At 37.2% G+C, this 19,450-nt stretch overlaps 1 protein-coding gene across 1 annotated transcript; it reads right to left on the bottom strand.

Moving 5' to 3' along the window:
- Positions 1-5,767: 5,767 nt before the first annotated feature.
- On the bottom strand, positions 5,768-18,373 carry opn8c (opsin 8, group member c). The gene is made up of 4 exons (XM_059356268.1): positions 17,954-18,373; positions 13,224-13,517; positions 8,932-9,263; positions 5,768-7,451 (listed from the first exon to the last, which is right to left on the bottom strand). Exons 1-4 carry the CDS (start codon positions 18,054-18,056, stop codon positions 6,954-6,956), a joined length of 1,227 nt encoding a protein of 408 aa, XP_059212251.1. The 5' UTR covers positions 18,057-18,373; the 3' UTR covers positions 5,768-6,953.
- Between the last annotated feature and the right edge of the window lie 1,077 nt (positions 18,374-19,450).

The raw sequence follows: 19,450 nt of genomic DNA, 5'->3' as shown, positions 1-19,450 counted from the left end.
GCTGATGTCTCGGCCGCCTGCTGTCCTGTCCTATACTTGTTAATTTCTGTGTCTGGTAGAAGAAGAGAAGTAGTTTGAGGGCTCTGCTGTGAACGAGTGGCTGCAGAATGACGGCTCCTGTCCTGCAGTTTCTTCTAAGTGCTGCTAATGAGGGTTTCAACAATGGAGGCCCAGCTGGCACACAAAATAGCAGGAGAGGGGGGTTTTGTGCCTGACCTGGACCCACAGTGCCACTGTGATCCCCAGCCCCCCCTAAAACTGTACCCATCTCTCCCTCCCTCGCCATAATAATAATAATAATAATGAGATCACCACGCATCCCTTCAGGACCAGCCTCCTCGTCCCCATTTCCAGGCTAACGAGGGTGAGATGCCGTGACTGCCAGTTCCCCTGAAAAACAGGGTCTCACAGATTCACCCCATCCCCCCGGTGCAGACATGAATAGCTGCACACACACACACACACACACACACACACACACAGATGTACTTTTAAATTTGAAGGCTAGTTTATTGTTTAGCTGAGGTCAAATATATTGTTAAGACTAGAAAAGAACTAACAAAAAAAGCGTTATTTTCAATGTGTGAAGTGTATTTTTCAATAAAACCGTTGTGGTAAACTTTCCAGGAAACTGTCTCTCTTTTCAGATAGGTAGCTTTTGTGATCTTGTGGTGTTTTTATAGTGGCATTTGTTGAGTAGAAGATATCTGTACGGAGACATGGAGATAAAGTTTTTTTTAAAAGAGTAAAGTAGCACACTGCAACAACAGAGCTGCTCTGAATCTTTGACCCAGCAGGACCAATCAGAGCCGGTTAATAGACACACCTCCTCATCCACTTCTCACAATATGAAAATATGCAGAACAAAGAGAGTGAAATGCAGGGGTTATGGGGTATTTTAAACCTGTGAATTATTAGATGAACAAGCTGAACAAACAGATCGGTTTAAAGCTGCTGAAGAACGTCCTTTGTCCACTGAATAGCATGGAAGAAAGACTGATTTTTAACTCAAATCGTCTTTATTCTGTCTTTTTAACGGTTTTAGTCACCAAGTCTGTTGTTTTTGGAGAGGAGACCTCTGCGGATAATTTTGGCTCCTCAATAAAAATCTCCTGAACAATGAAGACTGAAAAAGTCTGACATGACGATGAAGACAAGCAAAAAAGAACAGCAACTGATATTTTCTTTATAACAGAGTTTATGAAGCAGATGGGATACAGAGGCAAAAAGAATCACAGCGTTTGAGAAAGAATATAAATAAATTGATTGACATCGCTAATACACTGTAAACAATTGTCTTGTAAATTAACAGTAAAATACTGGCAGCAGGGTTGTCAGCATTCTACTGTTAATTTTAAAGTTCCCTCACTGTTATCTACTTTACACTATGTTACTGTGATAAAACCACATACTGGATTACAGAACAATCCTGCATTTCATTGATTTTTAGAGTAGACTAAAACACAGTATAGTGCTGCAGCTAGTGGAAATATTGTTGCAGTATGTAATGTAGTCATTTTTTGTAAATAGAGCATATTACTGTCTGAAAGCCAATTACTACGAATTAAGCGATGTCTTCACTGTAACCTCAGTAATTTTAATATACCATATACTGAATGAGTTAGTTAAGTAAAATACAGCCATTAAAAATGTATACAAGAAGAGACTTAGAAAATATCACATATATATCATATATTTTATGGGAAAAGGCAAGCCACCTACAAATTTTGCCCAGAATGCATTGTTTTCTACAGTATAATACCTTTTTAATGGAAAACAGTTTGTTACTGTCACAATTTGGCTGTTTTCTTACAGCAATTTGTTACAGTGTAGTCTCAACTGGTGCTCCCGTGCATCGGAAGCACAAGAAATGAAAGGGGTCTGTGATTAAAATTGATTTGTATATTTACTGGCCACGAGATTTTTATCTTGTGCAAGTGGTGCATGATTTACTAAAAACAGCAATGAAAATGTTCAAGATTATGTGCAGTTAGACAGAAAATCCCTCTCTCCCACTCTCCCCGGAGAGTCGAGCTCTACCTGGAGCAGAGTTTACCTGCTCAGCAGAGGCTCAGAGACCATTAGCCGGGCAGAGAGGAAACACAGGCGGATGCAATGTGGAGTCCTGTGTGGTGCTAGATTTGCAGCTCCACAAGATCTTAAACAAACTCCTGACCTCCAATTTCATCTGTGTTATAATTGGGTGTTGTTATGAGATGCTAGTTTGGCTCCACGATTGTTTTGTTTTTCTTTGAATCATGTTCCTCTGTAATCTTTCAATTTGTATAAATTTCTCTAAGAACATAATGCATTTGCTTCATTATTTATCATTTCAGGTCATCAAAACTACCATTAGCTTTAACCCTCTGGAGTCACCGTGATCAATTCACATGACTTGTTCATGACGTCACAACATAAAATCAACTTCCCTCTAAAGTACTGGCTTAAAACTCCAAGCCAGTCTTTGTTTGATGATGAAAGGATGAGATACAGTAAAATATATTTGGTTAAAAAAAATTATAGAACTAGAAGTCATCCTCATTTTCATTGAGCATAAAGGTGTTCAAAATTTGAGGAAAAACACAATTCATAGAGGTTTGTTTTGTGTTTTTCGGGGTTTAAAATGTCAATCCAGTTAGTCAAAGTGAAAAAATAATTATTAGGTCATAGAGGTCACCATATTATTTTTAAGTGGTATATACAGGCAGAAATAGGCAAAATAGACAAAAGCTCAGGTGGGTTAAATAACTAACAAAAAAACAGCCAACAGCTGCAGTAGCTGTCTTCGAATCAAAACGACCAATTGTGTCACAGCTGAACAAGTAACTATATTTGTGGGAAATTCAAGGCCTCTACTGCACCTGACCTGCAGCTATTTGGACGAAACATTCAATCTCCAGAAATAGCTTGTCAGCAGGGGGACATTAAAACAAACAAACAAACAAACAGGACTTTTGCTCTTTTGTTATTAATGTTTTGAGTTGGCTCTGGTCCTGGAGGACTCCATTTAGTTAAAGTCAATGGTTTTCATCCAGTTGTCAAAAGCTCAGCGTGGAGCCACTTCATAGTAGGTCACTTGTTTTCATGATTGGTTTGTCTGGCGGTGGCAATGGGAGACTTTTCATTCAACTGCAATTTATCATTTCACATTGTATTTAATAGATCTACTTTCAAAACAGCTCCCTGTTTTGTAGGGATGAGTGTGTTTGACTTGCAGTAGAAAGTAATTAAGATGCCAGCCTCTTACAGCTTGACAACCTGACAACGTTAGTATTCTATCCTTCCTTTATACTGTGTTTTTTTATTTTGTTGAATGTCTGTCCGCATGGTAATGTTCCTGATGAAATCCCGTGGTGGAGTTCTTACAGGGAAAATGCAATTATGTCTTGTTGACAGTTCAGTTATGGAGAAAACACATCAATGCAGCCTATTGTCAAGAGGTTACATAATCTGTCGCACAAAGCCTGGCTAAACATCTCCCTGCTCATCTTTACAGACCGTAAACAGGAACAGTATGACACTGTATCTATTAACAGGATGTTCATCGTCACGCTTTGGTCCCTCAATCATTTTAACCAATTTTACACCAATTTTTTTACTTTTAATTTGTTGTCTAAATTTCTTCATCGTCTTTTGCTCCTAAATGAACCTCTCACATGTATATAAGTAATATATCTGAGCAATTTAAATCAGGATTTGACACCACAGAAATGACTTTAAGGTCTTCAATGATTTACTGCTCACCACTGATTCTTGGCCTTGGTCAATTTTAATTTTGCATTTAATTTTAACTTATTTAGCAAGTAATTAGTAATATTAATATCCACTGTTATCACTGGTGTGGCGTGATTTTAACGTTATACTAACTTTAAGTGAGCTTGGTCATAAGTTACAATTCGCTATGTGTATTTTTTTCCCTTTTTTGTATTTTGAAACATTAATATTTTGAAACCACTGAGAGTAAATATTGTGTTTTGGATTATATTATCATATATATCGTATTATCAAACGGTGTGTCGGTGTTGTTTTTGCTACTAATGTTACGTTACTTGACGTGACCAGGTACAAACTTCCGGCCCGGTCAAACAGCCGTTTAGCTTGTTACCATGGTGTTTAAGTTACTGTGGTGTTGCCAGGTTGGTTCAAAAACGTGATTATTAACCAAAAAATTATTTGAGTAACACCAACACTATGACAAACCAGGGCAAAGACCTGTTCAACCAACCAAAGCCAATTATTCTTTTCCAACAAAGTCTATCTTAAAGACGCTAAATTGAGCTAAATATTGACAAATCTGGCAACATATACAGAGTTATTTTCGATGTGTAGCATCAACAAGAGGCAACCTCTCCGCCTGCAAAGTGAAGCCAGTGCGGAAGTTGCTTCACCTTGCATTCATTCTAACGGCCAGCAGATGGCGACTCCACTGGTCACAAAAACAAGTCAGTTTAGTCAGAATATTCTGCATATTATGACCTTTAAATAATGCTATGAGGGCAATGCTTGTGAATCAAGAAAATAACGTTGAGGGTCATAAAACGAAGTGAGGTGTCAGGTGATGATTCTGTGTGGGTTTATCACTAAGGCTGAAACATTGCATTAAGTCCTATCATTAGTAGGCCTACAAGAATATTTATATAGCAGCCTCAAATTAACTAGTCCACTGAAAATAAAGGACAGTTATCACAATTCAGATATCTGTTTAAACCTTTTCCCTCTGCACACATGTAGAATAGCACTCTGTTAAGGTCTAATTGCCACCTTAAACGACTTCAAGGAGCTTATTTAACAGTGAGAGCGCCAGACAAATGAATGAGTCTCTCATTAACATGCATGAAGCTGTTAAACTGCTCCGGCTGAGCATTAAAAAATTGAGAGGGATTCTGGTGTGTCAGGGGATTTTATTTCTTTCCTTCAACACAACTGTTGAACCAGCAGAGAATGGGACCGCAGACTGAATACAAATGACAGAATATTTTATGCATGTTGAACATCAAATATCTACAATCAGAAACTAGTGCCGTTTACAATTTATTTGATTTGAACGGTTTCTTAGCATACTGCAGTGTTGTTTTGATAAATTTTCTATACATCCTTTTTTGCAGGATTTTCAATCACTGTACATTACTGAAACACAATTTTGATATTATTACAATGTCACAAGAGACATCTGTGTTAGAAATATAAAGTATTTAGGGCCACAGAGAGAAAGAACACTACAAGGACAAATTCAACGCTCAACTTTCTGTTAATATCTGTACGCTGAAAGCAGACAAGACATTTAAAATCCTGCATAATGTGTGTGACTGGAACATCAGAGATTAGACCAGCAGACGGTTAAATGTACATTCATGGGAAATAAAAGCAATTAAGGTCCATTAAACCACAGATATAGTTAAATGTGTTCAGGTCTAAATGGAAACATAAACATCAGACAGAACATTATGTCTTTTCTAATCCAAAGCTCTGCAGTTAAAAGCAGACTTCCATTCAATTTGGGCAAAGGGGCAAATAAAAGGACACTTCTGGTTGTTAAGCAAATTTGCATCTTTGAATAGAGACAGAGCACACCTAAGCCCCAACCCCACCAGAGTGGAAACAATAAATCTCTCTCCATTGGCTTTATATTGAATGAATGAATGAATGAATGAATGAGCCTTCCTGTCATTTCTTAGCAAATGACAGAAAAATGTCCAAACACTGCTCTGTGGTGAAATACACTACCAACAGGTTAAAGAACCCATAGCTAAGTTTTTACAAGCTGAAGAACCAGTGAAAAATAACGAGTTTCAAGGCGACAAACATGGATACAGACTGATACAGACATGAAACATCAGCAGTTACAATGGGGAAAACTGTGCGATCCTGAAACATTTCTGTAAGTTAAGCTAAAGCATTTGACACTATTACACCACTATCACCCCTTTTCGACGCTAGCCCACTAATGCTAGCCCGCTAATGCTAGCCCTTATCAATCACATTGCAGTTAAACAAATAAAATAAAAGAGACACGTTTTTGTTCTTGTTGGTCACGATAATCCCACCCCCAGCCCTTGATGTAAGCAGTTCATGGTTCAAGACCAGAGTCGGTGCCGCTCTGGAACCAGATTTCCTGGTTCTTTAGCAGTTGAAACACAAAGAACTGGTTTAATATTAGGCACCAGCTCAGACGAAAATTTTAACTTAAGCTTTGACAACAAAAGGACGAGATTTAGCTGTGTTTCCATTACTAAAGTTGAATCGAATTTTGATGCGAACGTTTGAAATGTCGCTTTAAAGAAAATACAAATTATGGACGCAGCCATCAACTGGTTCAGAGCAAATAAACAAAGCTGCATAAACACACTCTGGTCAGAAGATGTGTAATGTATTGCTGTGGATTAATCCGTCAGTAACCAGTAGAAGAAGTAGAGATTGAGCAAGAACGAAAAAATAATTTCTAGTTTGCTAATCGGACAACTTTGGCCACCCATGAGAGAAAATATGACCTCAGGATTTAGATTCAATTGGGCAACTTATAATTGTTCTTTAATGTCAGCTCGTCTAACAGCTGATCAGTCAGATCAGAGTTCAATGTTAACTACTTCACAATTTATTTGCGTTTCAATCTCCCGTTTAGCCCATTAACTATTTTTCGGAGAAGACAAAAACCACCTCAAGTGTAAAAAGCGTAAAAACATTAATGCACATCTTTGAAAGTCTTATAAAATGTTGGCGTTTCTATCAAGCTTTTCTCATGCCAATCTTCCAAAATGCACAGAGGAATTTGTAAATGGAAACGTGACTATTGAGAGTATGTGATTTAAGGATTTAACAGGCTTTTTAGCAGATGGGAAACACTTCGTAACAATCGTTAATTCGCAAACTCAGCAACAGGACAGACAGTACAGACTTCTTGGTTGTTGTTAACCACGCTGCCTTTAAATCACAGATTTAACATAAACGCTGATTGTTCATATAGAGTCAGGGAGGGAGTTCTTGGTGATTTTTTTCTCCAAGGCTTCAGGGGAATTCTTTGACGTGGACCCCCAGCAGGTGTACACCGGCCTGCCGAGGACACGGTTGCTGCTGGTGTGCGTTGATTTGCTCTTGTTCTTGTTGTGAGTTCTGTCCTTAGACAAAACAAAGTTGTTCTTCTGGACGCAGCCTCTCTCCTGGAGCTGAATGTGGATGGGGAATTGGTGCGGCATCGACATGTGGACGCCAACTCGGTTTCCTTCCAGCCTGGGACAGAAAGATCGGAGCAGGCAGCGAAGCTCTTGCTGGAAATTGGTGTTGAAGTAGAAATAGATGAACGGGTTGTAGACGTGGGAGCTTTTGGCGAAGAGGGCGGGGAACACGAAGCCCTCGGGAGCCATGTACTGGTTCTCCTTATGGAAAATGAAGAGGAAGGACACAATGGCGTACGGCGCCCAGGCAATCACAAACCCCAGGCTGATGCAGCAGAACATCTGGAAGAGGAAGTAACACATAACAGAAGATTACTACACTGGAAATATATCAGCGCTGTTAAAAATAGAAACTTAATGAATCATTCCTTGTGATGCAGAACGGCAACAGAAGGCTGTAGACCTTGTTTCCTAAGAAACTGTAGAAAAACACTCGCAGCTGTCATCTTAGAAAAGTATCGGCCACGTGTTCAAATTACTTAAAATGTTCCTTTTCGATAGCATATGAGGATGTTTCATAGCTCTGAATAAAGTCTGAAGCAGATACTTAGCATGCACAAAGGTGTCTGGCTGAGTCACCACAGCCTGAGATTCATATCCTCCATATCCATATAGTCTCTTATCAACCTCAACTTGATTGTTTTGTTCTGTTTTTCTTAACCAGAACTGCAATGTTTTTTGTTCCAGCTTCCTCCAAACATTCCTTTGCTCTTTCTCAGCCAAGCACTGAATAATGTGAACCCTCCATTAGAGCTGCAACGATTAATCGACTAATCAATTAGTCAATTGGCAGAAAAGTAATTGTTATAGTCAGTGGTGGAAAGCGTACAAACTTCAGGAAAAGTACTAATACGACACTGTGAAATAACTCCACTACAAGTAAAAATCCTGCATTCAAAACTTAGTAAAAGTACAGAAGTATCAGCATCAAAATGTACTTAAAGTACCAAAAGTAAAAGAACTTGTTATACAGAATGGCCCCTCTTATATTGTTTTATATACTCTAATTATATTATTGCTTTTGTATTATTGATGCATTTATGGAACATAAATAAATAAAGATAGGGCTCATTTTAACTACTTAATACATTGCTATGAGGTCACTTTAAATTTATCATGTTTTTATGTTAAAACTTGACCTGAAAAGTAACTAAAGCTGCAACTCAATGTAGTGGAGTAAGAAATATAAAGTTACATAATGGACCTCAAAATTGTAATTAACTACAGTACTTGAGTCAATGCACTTATATGCAAAATATGCTGTTTGCTGTCTATTAAACTAAATATCTTTAAATGACTATAAAGGCATCACCTTGTAGTTTGAAAAACTGGGATGGACATTTTTCCCCATTTTATGGCATTTAGACCAAACGATTAATCGATTACTCCAAAAAGAATCTGCAGATTAATTAATAATGACAATAATCATTAGTTACTCTCCATGCATCTAAACCTTCTTCTTCTTCTAAAAAAAATCGTGCAGTGGGTATTGGATATTGCCTCGAGTCCCTTGTGTCACCTTTCTTTTTCGTCTTGCTGGTTCACATTGATCCAGTTGCGAAACAGTCTCGCCAATTTAACGCCTCTGTTACTACCTCCGAAAGCGGTACAAGGCCAGGATCACAAGGTCCCCATTACACCTCTGGAACATTTAAACTGAAGGCGAAATGTCATGGAGGCGTAAATTTTGCGGCTTGAAACACAGTCTGAAAGGTCTTTATGTCTTGATTTCAGGTACTCACTGCTCTTGGTGTTTGCTCACCATTGAGAGTCGTTTTTCAGTGTGTCGCAGGTTGTTGGGGATCCCCCTCACAGACAGCGAGTAGGAGAAGCGGGACACCTTGTAGATGATCTGACACTGGGACACCACGATGAGGAGCACTGGGACCATTGTGAAGAAGGCGAAGGAGAAGATGACGTAGAAGGCGTCCTTGGCCGAGGTGTGATAACCTCTCCAGGCGATGGTGCAGGACAAGCCGTACGGCTCTGGGACGTACTCGCCCCAGCCGAACAGAGGGAAGCTGGACCAAACGACAGCCACCAGCCAGATGGAGAAGCATGCCACCCGGAGGTTAGCTCCTTCTAGCCACACAGCTGCAAACAAACAAAACCCTGCATCATGTCTCAGTTCAACAAGCTGGGAGAGACTGCTGCAGGAGGATTGTGCCGCTTCCACTCGATCTTACTCCTCTTAACGAGCCGCCGGCCGCAGCTCGTTAAGAGTTGCTAATTATAGCAACAAAGTCGATTAGTTGGCAACACTGCTTCGCTGGCTTTTACAAATGGGGCGTGTTGCTGTGGCGTCGAGTACTATGGCACATCCTGCTTAGCGATCTATCCAATCAGCAACCAGGCTGTTTTCAGGGGGAAAAAAAGGCCCTGCTCTTCGACAGGGACGAAAAAAGTCCCGACAAAAGCCGGCTCCGGACTGCTCGTATTCAAATTAGGGGCGTTTCGGCGAGTGAGACCCGCCTCATTCCGGGTATTGCCCGGTAGTGGAAACAGCCCTTGTTAGTGAGCTTTAAAGGTGTTGGCAAGTTTGAGTCAGACCTGCTGTTTCCCCCCACCATGATGTCCTCAAATATCTTGTTTTTGCCAGAAACTCAAAGACCAGAAAATATTCCAATTAAGAAGCATGAATCAGAGACTTCCTCCTTTTTTTAAAGTAAAAAAATACTGAAACCAATTTATCTTGTTATCAAAACAGGTGGCAGTGAGTTTTTTGTCAGGAAATCAACAATTTATTTATAACAGTTTTCTGACTTCAACTTTTTCTTTCCTTTGTCAAATGAAGGACAAAACGTTTTTCAAGTTGAATACATTTCACAAATGTCAAGCTGTATGATTACTGCAGCCGCTCTACCTTACAAGTCTTTATCACACAGAAAAGTGCCTGACAGAACTCTTCGTGTTCTCAGGGTTTTTTAAGCTTCCTGTCCTGAATGTCTGTGCAGAAATTGGAAAAAGGACTTTTGGTTGTTCTGCTGTTCTGCAAAACCAGAAATAAAAATGTGTTTTTTTCAGATGCATAAGATTAGTAAAATCTATTGATAGATCTTTTTTCTTTTTACTTCCTTTTTAAAGCCAAGTTGTGAAGCAATTTGAGCTGCATTTTATGTATGAAAAGTGCTTTAAAAATATTATTACGATTTTAAATCCAAAATGAAAAAAGTCTGAGCCAGATTCCCAAAGATGTTAATGTATTTAAATTACTCTAGTTACAAACTGACACAAAATTTCCCTTTTGAAATTTGAGTTAACTTTGCTTGATATTTATTTACATTGAATTATGTCTCTTTCTGTGTTTTTCTGTTTTTTTTTAATTCATTTTTTTATGCTGCTGCCTGTCTCAGGTGCCACATAATCATGCACAAGCTTCTAGTAAAAAGTTACTCATGCAGCTCTAATGTGGTGAAAAAATAAGGCCCTTTTCTCACATTCAGTCACATTCTTCACACAGCTTTAGAGCTTTTATGTGTCATTTGTGCCAACTCATCAGCTTTTTTGTGAACCCTTTTAAAATGTGTTAAAGAAGCATAAAGGCGCAATTTACTCTGATGTTACTTCTGACAGAAAGAAGTAAGTCATTAAAAGGGTTACTAAGGCTCACTGCCTCACTAGCTCCCTGGAGATTTAACTTTCCTCTCTTTGAGACGTTCTCAAGCACCTTCAACGTCCTTGAACTGCAACACAGCCGCCAGAATTAATGTCAGCATTGTACATTTCTGAAAACCACAGACCACATTATAAATAGCTACATTTTACATTTTACAAAATCCACATTTAACCAAAAATACTTGATGATGATGAACTGCAGCCCGATGTCATATATGTGTGTGTGTGTGTGTGTGTGTGTATATATATATATATTTAAAAGTCTTTGGTGATGGTTAGGAACCAAAACCACGGGGTTAGGCTTAAAAAATGTTTAAAATACTACCTATATATATACATATACCTTTGATTAAGGTTATGCACAAAATGCACTGGTTTAAAGTTGAGTAAAAAAAATCATGGTTAGGCTTAAAAACATTGTTTTAAAAGTCTGAATTGGTTGGTTATCTGAATTAGTTAATGTTATACATCAAATACACAGTTTAAAGTTGGGTAAAAAAAATAACACAGTTAAGTTAAAAAAATGTTTTAAACACTTAAACGCATTGGTTAATGTTATGCATCAAAATCACCACTGGTTTAAGGTTAGTTGAAAATAACATTTAGGCTTAATTAGGGCCTAGGGGCAATCGCACCGAGCACTGGCCCCATACAGCAATAGCTGTAGGGACCACTACTGTTATACTGTGGATTTTTTCTTATTCCTCTTCCGGACGCAATTTCGTCCCGCTACTAGTCCTACAACTTGAAGAGTTGCAGGACAAATTATATATCAAAACGTGCGGTTTGATCGGGATCGGTGTGCTATTACTTTTCTCTACAGAATACAAATTTTTCGCGACATAAGTCGCGAAAAACTGCCCAAAATTTTGCATTGAAATGAATGGGACGGCCAGAAAAAATGAGCGAAAAAGAACAATAATTGGAGATTTTTAAACGTCTACTTCTCCGGCATAATTTCAACTACAGAACCCAATTAAACTTTAAACAGTAGACACAAGTCTTGTGTATTGGTGTATTAATCCACGTTTGGATAGGTCATATAGTTTTTTATCAATACAATCCCTGTTCAATGACCATGATCATTTTTGGAGAAATTCTGAGATTATAATGGGTGTAAATTGCACGGAATGTTCGTGTCACAGTGTGTGACATCATCGCCAGAGTGTAGAGGGAGAGAAGAAATTGTCAAAAAATAACAACTCTGTCACTCTACAGAAATAATTTATACATAGAAACGTAGGAAAATTTGTCTTCTCACTCACAATCCTCTGCGCCACCAACACCAGCAACAGCCTCATTGGCTCCCATATTAAAAACGCAGGAAGATTTCAGCAAAAGGGATATGGAACAGGTGTTTTTAGATCGCTCTAACAAAGCTATTTTTTAATTTTTCTTAAAAAAAAAAACATATGTAGACGTTCAGGAAGAACTCAGGACGCTCAAAGTGAAGTCGGATCAATGATAGGTATTATGGTTTTGCCAAAAATGCTTTCTGTTCGAGGCCAGAAATTCCTGTCCACCTCTGGCTGCTGTCACTGGCAGGTGCCAGTTAATTCTGTTGATTTCCTTTGATCTTTGATGTGATTACAGTTACACACACACACACACACACACACACACACACACACACACACACACACACACACACACACACACTTTAAGGTTAAAGGGCATAGTTTGAAATCTCTGAAGAATCTCATCATAGTGTACACACACCGGTAATAGCCCCCATGGCCCTTTCAAAATTTCCCCAGAGGAAATTTTCTAGTTAAACATTTACAACACTAAAGCCCTTTGGTTAAGGTTATGCACCAATGCTCTGGTTTGAAGTTGGGTAAAGAAATCACAGACAGGCTTTAAGGTTTAAAAATTCTAAAAAGGCTTTGTTTTTTTGTTTTCTAATTAACATTAGGAACCCAAACCACAGGTTTAAGGTTAAGGTAAAAATAACATTTAGGCTTAAATTTTTTTACCCTTTGTTTAAGTTTCAGCACCAAATGCAGTTTAAATTTGGTTAAAAATAACAGGGTTAGGCTTTAAAAAAGAAAAGAAAAAAGTTTATAGCACTAAAAAGCCTTTGATTAAGGTCACGCACCAAATGCATAGTTTAAAGTTGGTTAAAAATAACACAGTGAGGCTTAAAAAAATGTTGGTTAATGTTAGGAACCAAAACCACTGGTTTAACGTTAGGTAAAAAATAATAGGGTATAGCTTTAAAAAACATTTATTCGAGCAGAACTTTCAACAAAGGGACACAAACCCACTATGGGACTCGAGGACCAGGGTCCTACTTGGCATTTCTGGGTTTGTTGGTCCCATCCGCCTCCTCTCCAGCTGCCTGGTGCTGAAAGTATGCCGCTATAAACGATCAAATCATATTGCACGTATCCAATGGCAACACTGTGGCTGTGATCTGTCCCCAACCCTCGCCCTCACCATACACCAGGCTGTAGCAGGTCTTCAGGTAGCGGATGATGCTGATGGCGGCGATGGTGAACATGCCACACAGGCCGAAGATGTAGCAGCCGAGGCCGTAGTAAACGCACGTGGTGGTATCTCCCAGCCAGGCGTGGCTGAAGGAGGACATGATGGAGAGCGGGTAGAAGCAGATGCAACACAGGAAATCGACCACGGCCAGGTTGACACACAGCAGCTCCGAGCCCACCATCTTCTTCCTCCGGCGGTAACATATCACCAGAACCAGCCCGTTCCCCAGAACAGAGAGCAGGACTGGAGCCAAGACAGAAGAGGGAACATTAATCAAACATATGTCTGATGTGTATGAGGATCCTCCAACGCTCGGAACTTTTATTAAGCAGAAAATGAATCAATTAATCTGCTGTCAGGCTCTCAGGGGGTGTGTGAAACCAAGAATCCTCCTTAACACCTACAGTACCCAAAGGCTGAAGAGTAATGAGATATTTTAAGAGCTGTAGTTGGCTTTATTTTAACACCACAGTGAGAAAACTGGTGTCACATGAAACTACACAATCTAATAAACCCATTGGCACCATGTCAGGATATTTTGGCAAATTTTGGGCAATTTTTCTCCTCTTTACAGACCACTTTATGATAATACCCAGTGGTGGAAGAAATATTCAGCTCCCTTACTTAAGTAAAAGTACAAAAGTATAGGCATAACAATGTAATTAAAGTATTACAAGTAAAAGTGCTTGTTATGCAGAATGGCCTCACTCAGACTGTTTTATATATTCTAAATATATGCTTTATCATTATTGATGCATTTATATAAGCAGCATTTTGATTTTGTAAAGATAGGGCACATTGAACAATTTAATACACTGTTATGAGGTTAATTTTTTTTTTTTTTAAAGATGTCAAATCACTTTAAATTGATCACATTTTTAATGTTATATCTCGACCTAAAATGTAAATAAAGCTGCCGACTAAATGTAGTGGAGTAAGAAATATAAAGTTACATAGTGGACCTCAAAATTGTACTTATACAGTACTTGAGTAAATGCACTTATAAGCAAAATATGCTGTTTATCCTCTCAAATATGAAGATTTCCTGCCTTTTTTTATTTCTTATTCATGTGTGATGATGTTAGTCCCTCAAGTAGCCATTTAACTGCAGTGAGAGTATTTATTTTAAACTTATAATATACTGTATAAAATGAGCTGCTGTGACCTCTAGGATAATCACAGCCTCAAGAAACTTTACGACCACAAACTAGAGACCTGAGGCATTCAGAAGATGTATACTGCCCTACAAAGTCTAACTGAAGTAACTACGCAAAGAGTAAAACCACGAAAAAATGCATTCAAGTTTTTAACATTTTTTTTAACTGGACAGCCAAATGGGTTATAGGTAGGTAAGTGATATGACACTTATTTCTACATGTATTGATGATGTCATTTTTATGCTAAAAAATCATGATGATTTATTTGATCTTTGACCCCAAAAATGTAGTTATTGCACTCTAGTTTTGCAGTGCAGTAAAAGGTTCTAATGATAAGGCAAAATCAGAGTGCAGTAACTACAATGTTGTCTTCTTTCAGCTTTTATATTTTGTTTTCAGTGAATAAACATTTTCCAGTTAATTTTGTTCTCAGTGTATTTAAAAGTGTTTCTATTCAAAGATTTGTGTATTTTAGTCTTAATATTATAAAGTACCGGTAATGTTATATTTTAGTCTTAATATAAATGTATCTTACTTCTTTTACTTCATCACGGTCTAGATAATAATTTCCCTATCATATTTGGACTTGGTAGTTACTGCAAATTTTTGCTGCAAACATTATTTCTCTGAATTAAAGCAAAATTGAAATAAAAAAAATTGTCACAAGATAAAAACAGATATCAAGGAGTTAATTTTTAGTTATAACTCAATTTCTACCAAAAGTGTAGTTACTGCAGTTAGGCTTTGTAGGGCAGTATAGCTTTCCAAGGTTTAATGGCATTAAGGGCGCTTCTCGGTAGTTTAAAGAATAAAAGAGGTCTTGCGGGGCGTCCCGGTGGCTCACACTGGTAGAGCATGCATTAAGGCTGAGTCCTTGCTGCGGCGGACCCGCTTTCGAATCCCATCTGAGGTCCCTTTGCTGCATGTCCTCCCCTCTGTCTCCCCCTTTCTATCTATAACTTTCAATAAAGCAAAAATGCCCCCAAAAAAAATCTTTAAAAAAAAAAAAGAGGTCTTGCAGAAATCTCTAAGGTACCAAAAAAAAACCTTTTTTAAACCAAATCAGGACGCAGCAAACTTGCACAAATCTGCCAGGAGGAGCTGCATGTGCTCTGTCCCCCTTACATGTAAGGGTCCAGAACTGCCCCTGATGTATCACTTCACACAAAGTCTCAAGAGCTGGCTCTTAAAAAATGTGACATAAACATGTTTTAGCACTTTCCCCTCCTGCTTTCACCCCCAAAGACATGCAACTTAAATTGCCAATAGGGATCATGAATGGTTCTGTCTCTAAGTGTCAGCCCTGTGATAGTCTGTGGCTCAGCTGGTAGAGCGGTCGCTGGAAGGTCGGTGTTTCAATCCCTGACCATGGCAGCCTACGTGTGAAAGTATTCTTGGGCAAGCTCTTTCAATGGTCACAAAGACAAAATCACTCTATAAGAGAGTCCATTTACCAGTTCAGAGAAGCCTTGTGGCATTTCCTCTGCCTATATGAATTATTTATTTGCTCGTCATAACTAAGATCTTCTGCTGGCTTGTGTTGTGGTTGCTGAAATGTCAGAAAACCTCCATTTACTGTAATTTCCATACATCTATACAGCATTCATTATTGCTGTTCTATATGTTTGCTATAATCGAAAAGGCTTGGCTGCTTCACAAAGGACTGCAGCTGGAAGGAAAAGCAACAATAAAGCTTTCAATTACAGCGAAGATGTGTGCTTTCTGCTTTCTAGTTTAATGGGGTTTTTGAATTTTTCATTTTACTTTGTAAAGATGTGTTTTATTGTAAAATGCTGAAGTGCAAAAGCAAGTATGGGAACAACATAATAACATAAAAAGTTCTGAAACCACGAGCAGAGAAGTAATTTGTCTGTTATTTTCTACTTGTACTTGAAATAAAATATATTTTAAAAAATCCCAAGCAGTGTTTTGAATCACATGCTGATTAAGGTCAGCATAAAAAATGTCAAACAAACAAAAAATATTGATAATAAAAGTAATACAATTGAAGATGTGTGCTCTCTGTTTTCTAGTGTAATGTGTATGGAGTTTTTGTAAAGATGTGTTTTATTGAAAAATGCTCAATTTATAGTGCAATAACATTAAGTATGGGATTTCTTAAAAACAAGCGGATTACAATAAAAAGTTCTTAAAAGGTGGAATCATGAGCAGAGAAGTTATTTGTCTGTTATTTTCTACTTGTTGTTAAATTCTACTTTGTAAAGATGTGTTTTACTGAAAAATGTTCAATTTTAGTGCAATTACAATAAGTAATGTGCATGAGATACAACAAACAGATACACACAAACACAGTCGTTGCAGAATAAAGGTTAATTATAAACATTATAATGAGACATGAACCTCAATATAAATACAAATAAATAGCAATTATCAAATTATTATTATCAAGTAAATATGCAAAATAGTGAAAGTCATAGTTACTTAAAAAGGTTGATAAATAATAATAATCATAAATAATTAAGTGCTCTCCTCCATTAAACATATTCATGACACAACACCTTAATATACACCACCAGTCAAATTAAATCTTCTACATTGCAGATTAATATATAAACAAAAAAAATCTGAACCATAATAGAAAACCTATGGAATATTAAGTACACAAAAAAGTGTTAAACAAACCAGAATATGCTTTAGAATTTTCAAAGTACCCTTAAACCTTTTGCTTTGATGGTCTCAAACATATTAAGAAGGCAAGAAATTCCACTAATTAACTCTTAACGAGGTGCAGCTGTTAAGTAAAAACCATCCAGGTGTGAGAGAACAACAGGTGTGTAAAGCTGTCATCAAAACAAAAGCTGGCTACTGTGAAGAATCTAAAATATAAAACATATTCTTAATTCTCATATTCTTTCATAGTTTCGATGTATTCAGTATTAATCTCCAATGTTGAAAATAATACAAAATAAATAACATTGAATGAGAAGGTGTCTCCTAACTTTTGTCTCCTTTATTTTATAATAAAGGAAAACATTAAATAAATAAACTACCGGTACTTAAAAAAGTAAGTAAGTATGTAACTAAATAATAAATATATAAACAAATAATTTAAATGAATTGGTACTCTCTTGATACATCAACTTAAGTATAGAGATCTATTTATAAAATATAATAAGGAAAACATGAAATAAATTAACTTCTTAAAAAGTAACTAACTAAATAATACATATACAAACAAATAAATAAAAAGAGAAAAACTCTCTTGATACATCAACCTAAAGATATAGACATCTATTCATAAAAATAAAATGGTGATAACTTATTACTAAGAGTAAACTTACCTTATGAAAAAAGAAAACACCAAATAAACCAAAAAAGAAAATAATAAATAAACCAAATATTCGAAGTAGCACAATTTATTCAAATTAAAAATAGTTTGTTTTAGCAATTCTGATTGTGTCACTTTAAGTATGTTTTCTTATTCTTTTTTCAACGTTTTCTAGCTCATGACTTTGTTTATGTTGAATATGTTTCCAGGTGAGAGATAATAAGCGCACATACCCACAGAGAGGATGGCCAGGCCCACACATATGTCCGCAGAGGGGCTCAGTTTGGAGGAGAAGACGGAGAAGCTCGGGCTGTCCTCGGAGGAGTTCAGAGTCATTGGACGGAGCTGCTTCTGATGCTGCCGCGCGTAAAATCCGGATTCAACACGGCAGACGTGAGCGCGGACTCCCACTTATATGCAGGTGGGTTCGTCACCATGGTAACAGAGGCACGTGTGATCTGATCCAGATGTTTTTAACAATCAAATCAAAACAAAACAAATCAAATCAAATCAAAACAAAATGACTTTATTCATCCCCAAGGGGAAATTCAGTTAGTCTGGTAGAATCTCTGTTAGAATGAGACAGCCTGATGGCTGTAGGTGCGAAGGATCTTTTGTATCTCTCTGTCCTGAAACGGAGAGAGAGGAGCCGTCCCCTGCTGTTTTTTTGGTCCATAAAGGTTTTGTGTAGCGGATCATCTGGGTATTTCAGTATGGCCTCGAACATCTTGACAGTGCATCTCTCCACCACCTCCTCCAGTGTGTGCAACCTGGCTCCAACCACAGAACCAGCTGCAAAGTCAGAAACAGCTGCAGCAGCAGGTACGGAGCCCCAGGGGAGACAAATTAAGGACGCGACAGTTTTACAGAAAAGAAAAACACTGACTAAATGAATAAATAAGGAAGCAAAACATAAGGAATTAAATAAATAATATAAAATAAATACAAAATAAGTAAATAGGGAAGAAATACTGACTGAATTGATTAATAAATGAGAAAAAAACACTGACTTAATAAATAAATAAGTAAGCAAAACAGATATATTATACAATAAAATTAAAAAAAAGGAAGAAACACTGACTTTATTAATTCAATAATAAATAAGGAAAAAACAACTTAATTAAGAAATAAATAAATAAGGAAGCAATACTGACTAAATAATTTAACAAATGAAAAAGGAAGCGAAATGGAAAATAATACATAATAAGGAAACAATACTGACTAAATAAATAAGCAAGCAAAATGGAAAAATGAATAACTAAATAGGGTAGCAACACTGACTAAATCAATGAACAAAAACTGAAAAATATATATCTACATAAGGAAGAAACAATGACTGACTGAATAAATTAATAAAATGAGGAAGCAATAAGGAAAAAATATATATAAATAAGGAAGCCACACTGACTAAATTAATAAATAAAGGTAGTTTAACCTTAAAATGAATCAATTAACCTTTATTAATGTTGTTTATGTCACCTCCAATTATTGGGATTAGATCTTAAAAAAACTTCCAGCCCTTTTTGTTTTTAGTATATAATCCCTTTCTCTCGATATATATACAGTATATAAATATACATGTTTGTGTGTATTTATGCATCTTTTGTAGATTATATGTGTATATGTAATGTACAACCTATTCAAAGAAATGCATCAGTCATGAAATTACCAATAACCAAAAAGTGTCCCTTCTGATAAAAATGGCGCCATCTGTTGACCTCCATGATGTA

The sequence above is a fragment of the Centropristis striata genome, chromosome 18 (genome assembly GCF_030273125.1).
Source record: "Centropristis striata isolate RG_2023a ecotype Rhode Island chromosome 18, C.striata_1.0, whole genome shotgun sequence".
Taxonomy (NCBI): Eukaryota; Metazoa; Chordata; class Actinopteri; order Perciformes; family Serranidae; genus Centropristis; species Centropristis striata.
This window is presented reverse-complemented; position numbering and strand designations above follow the sequence as displayed.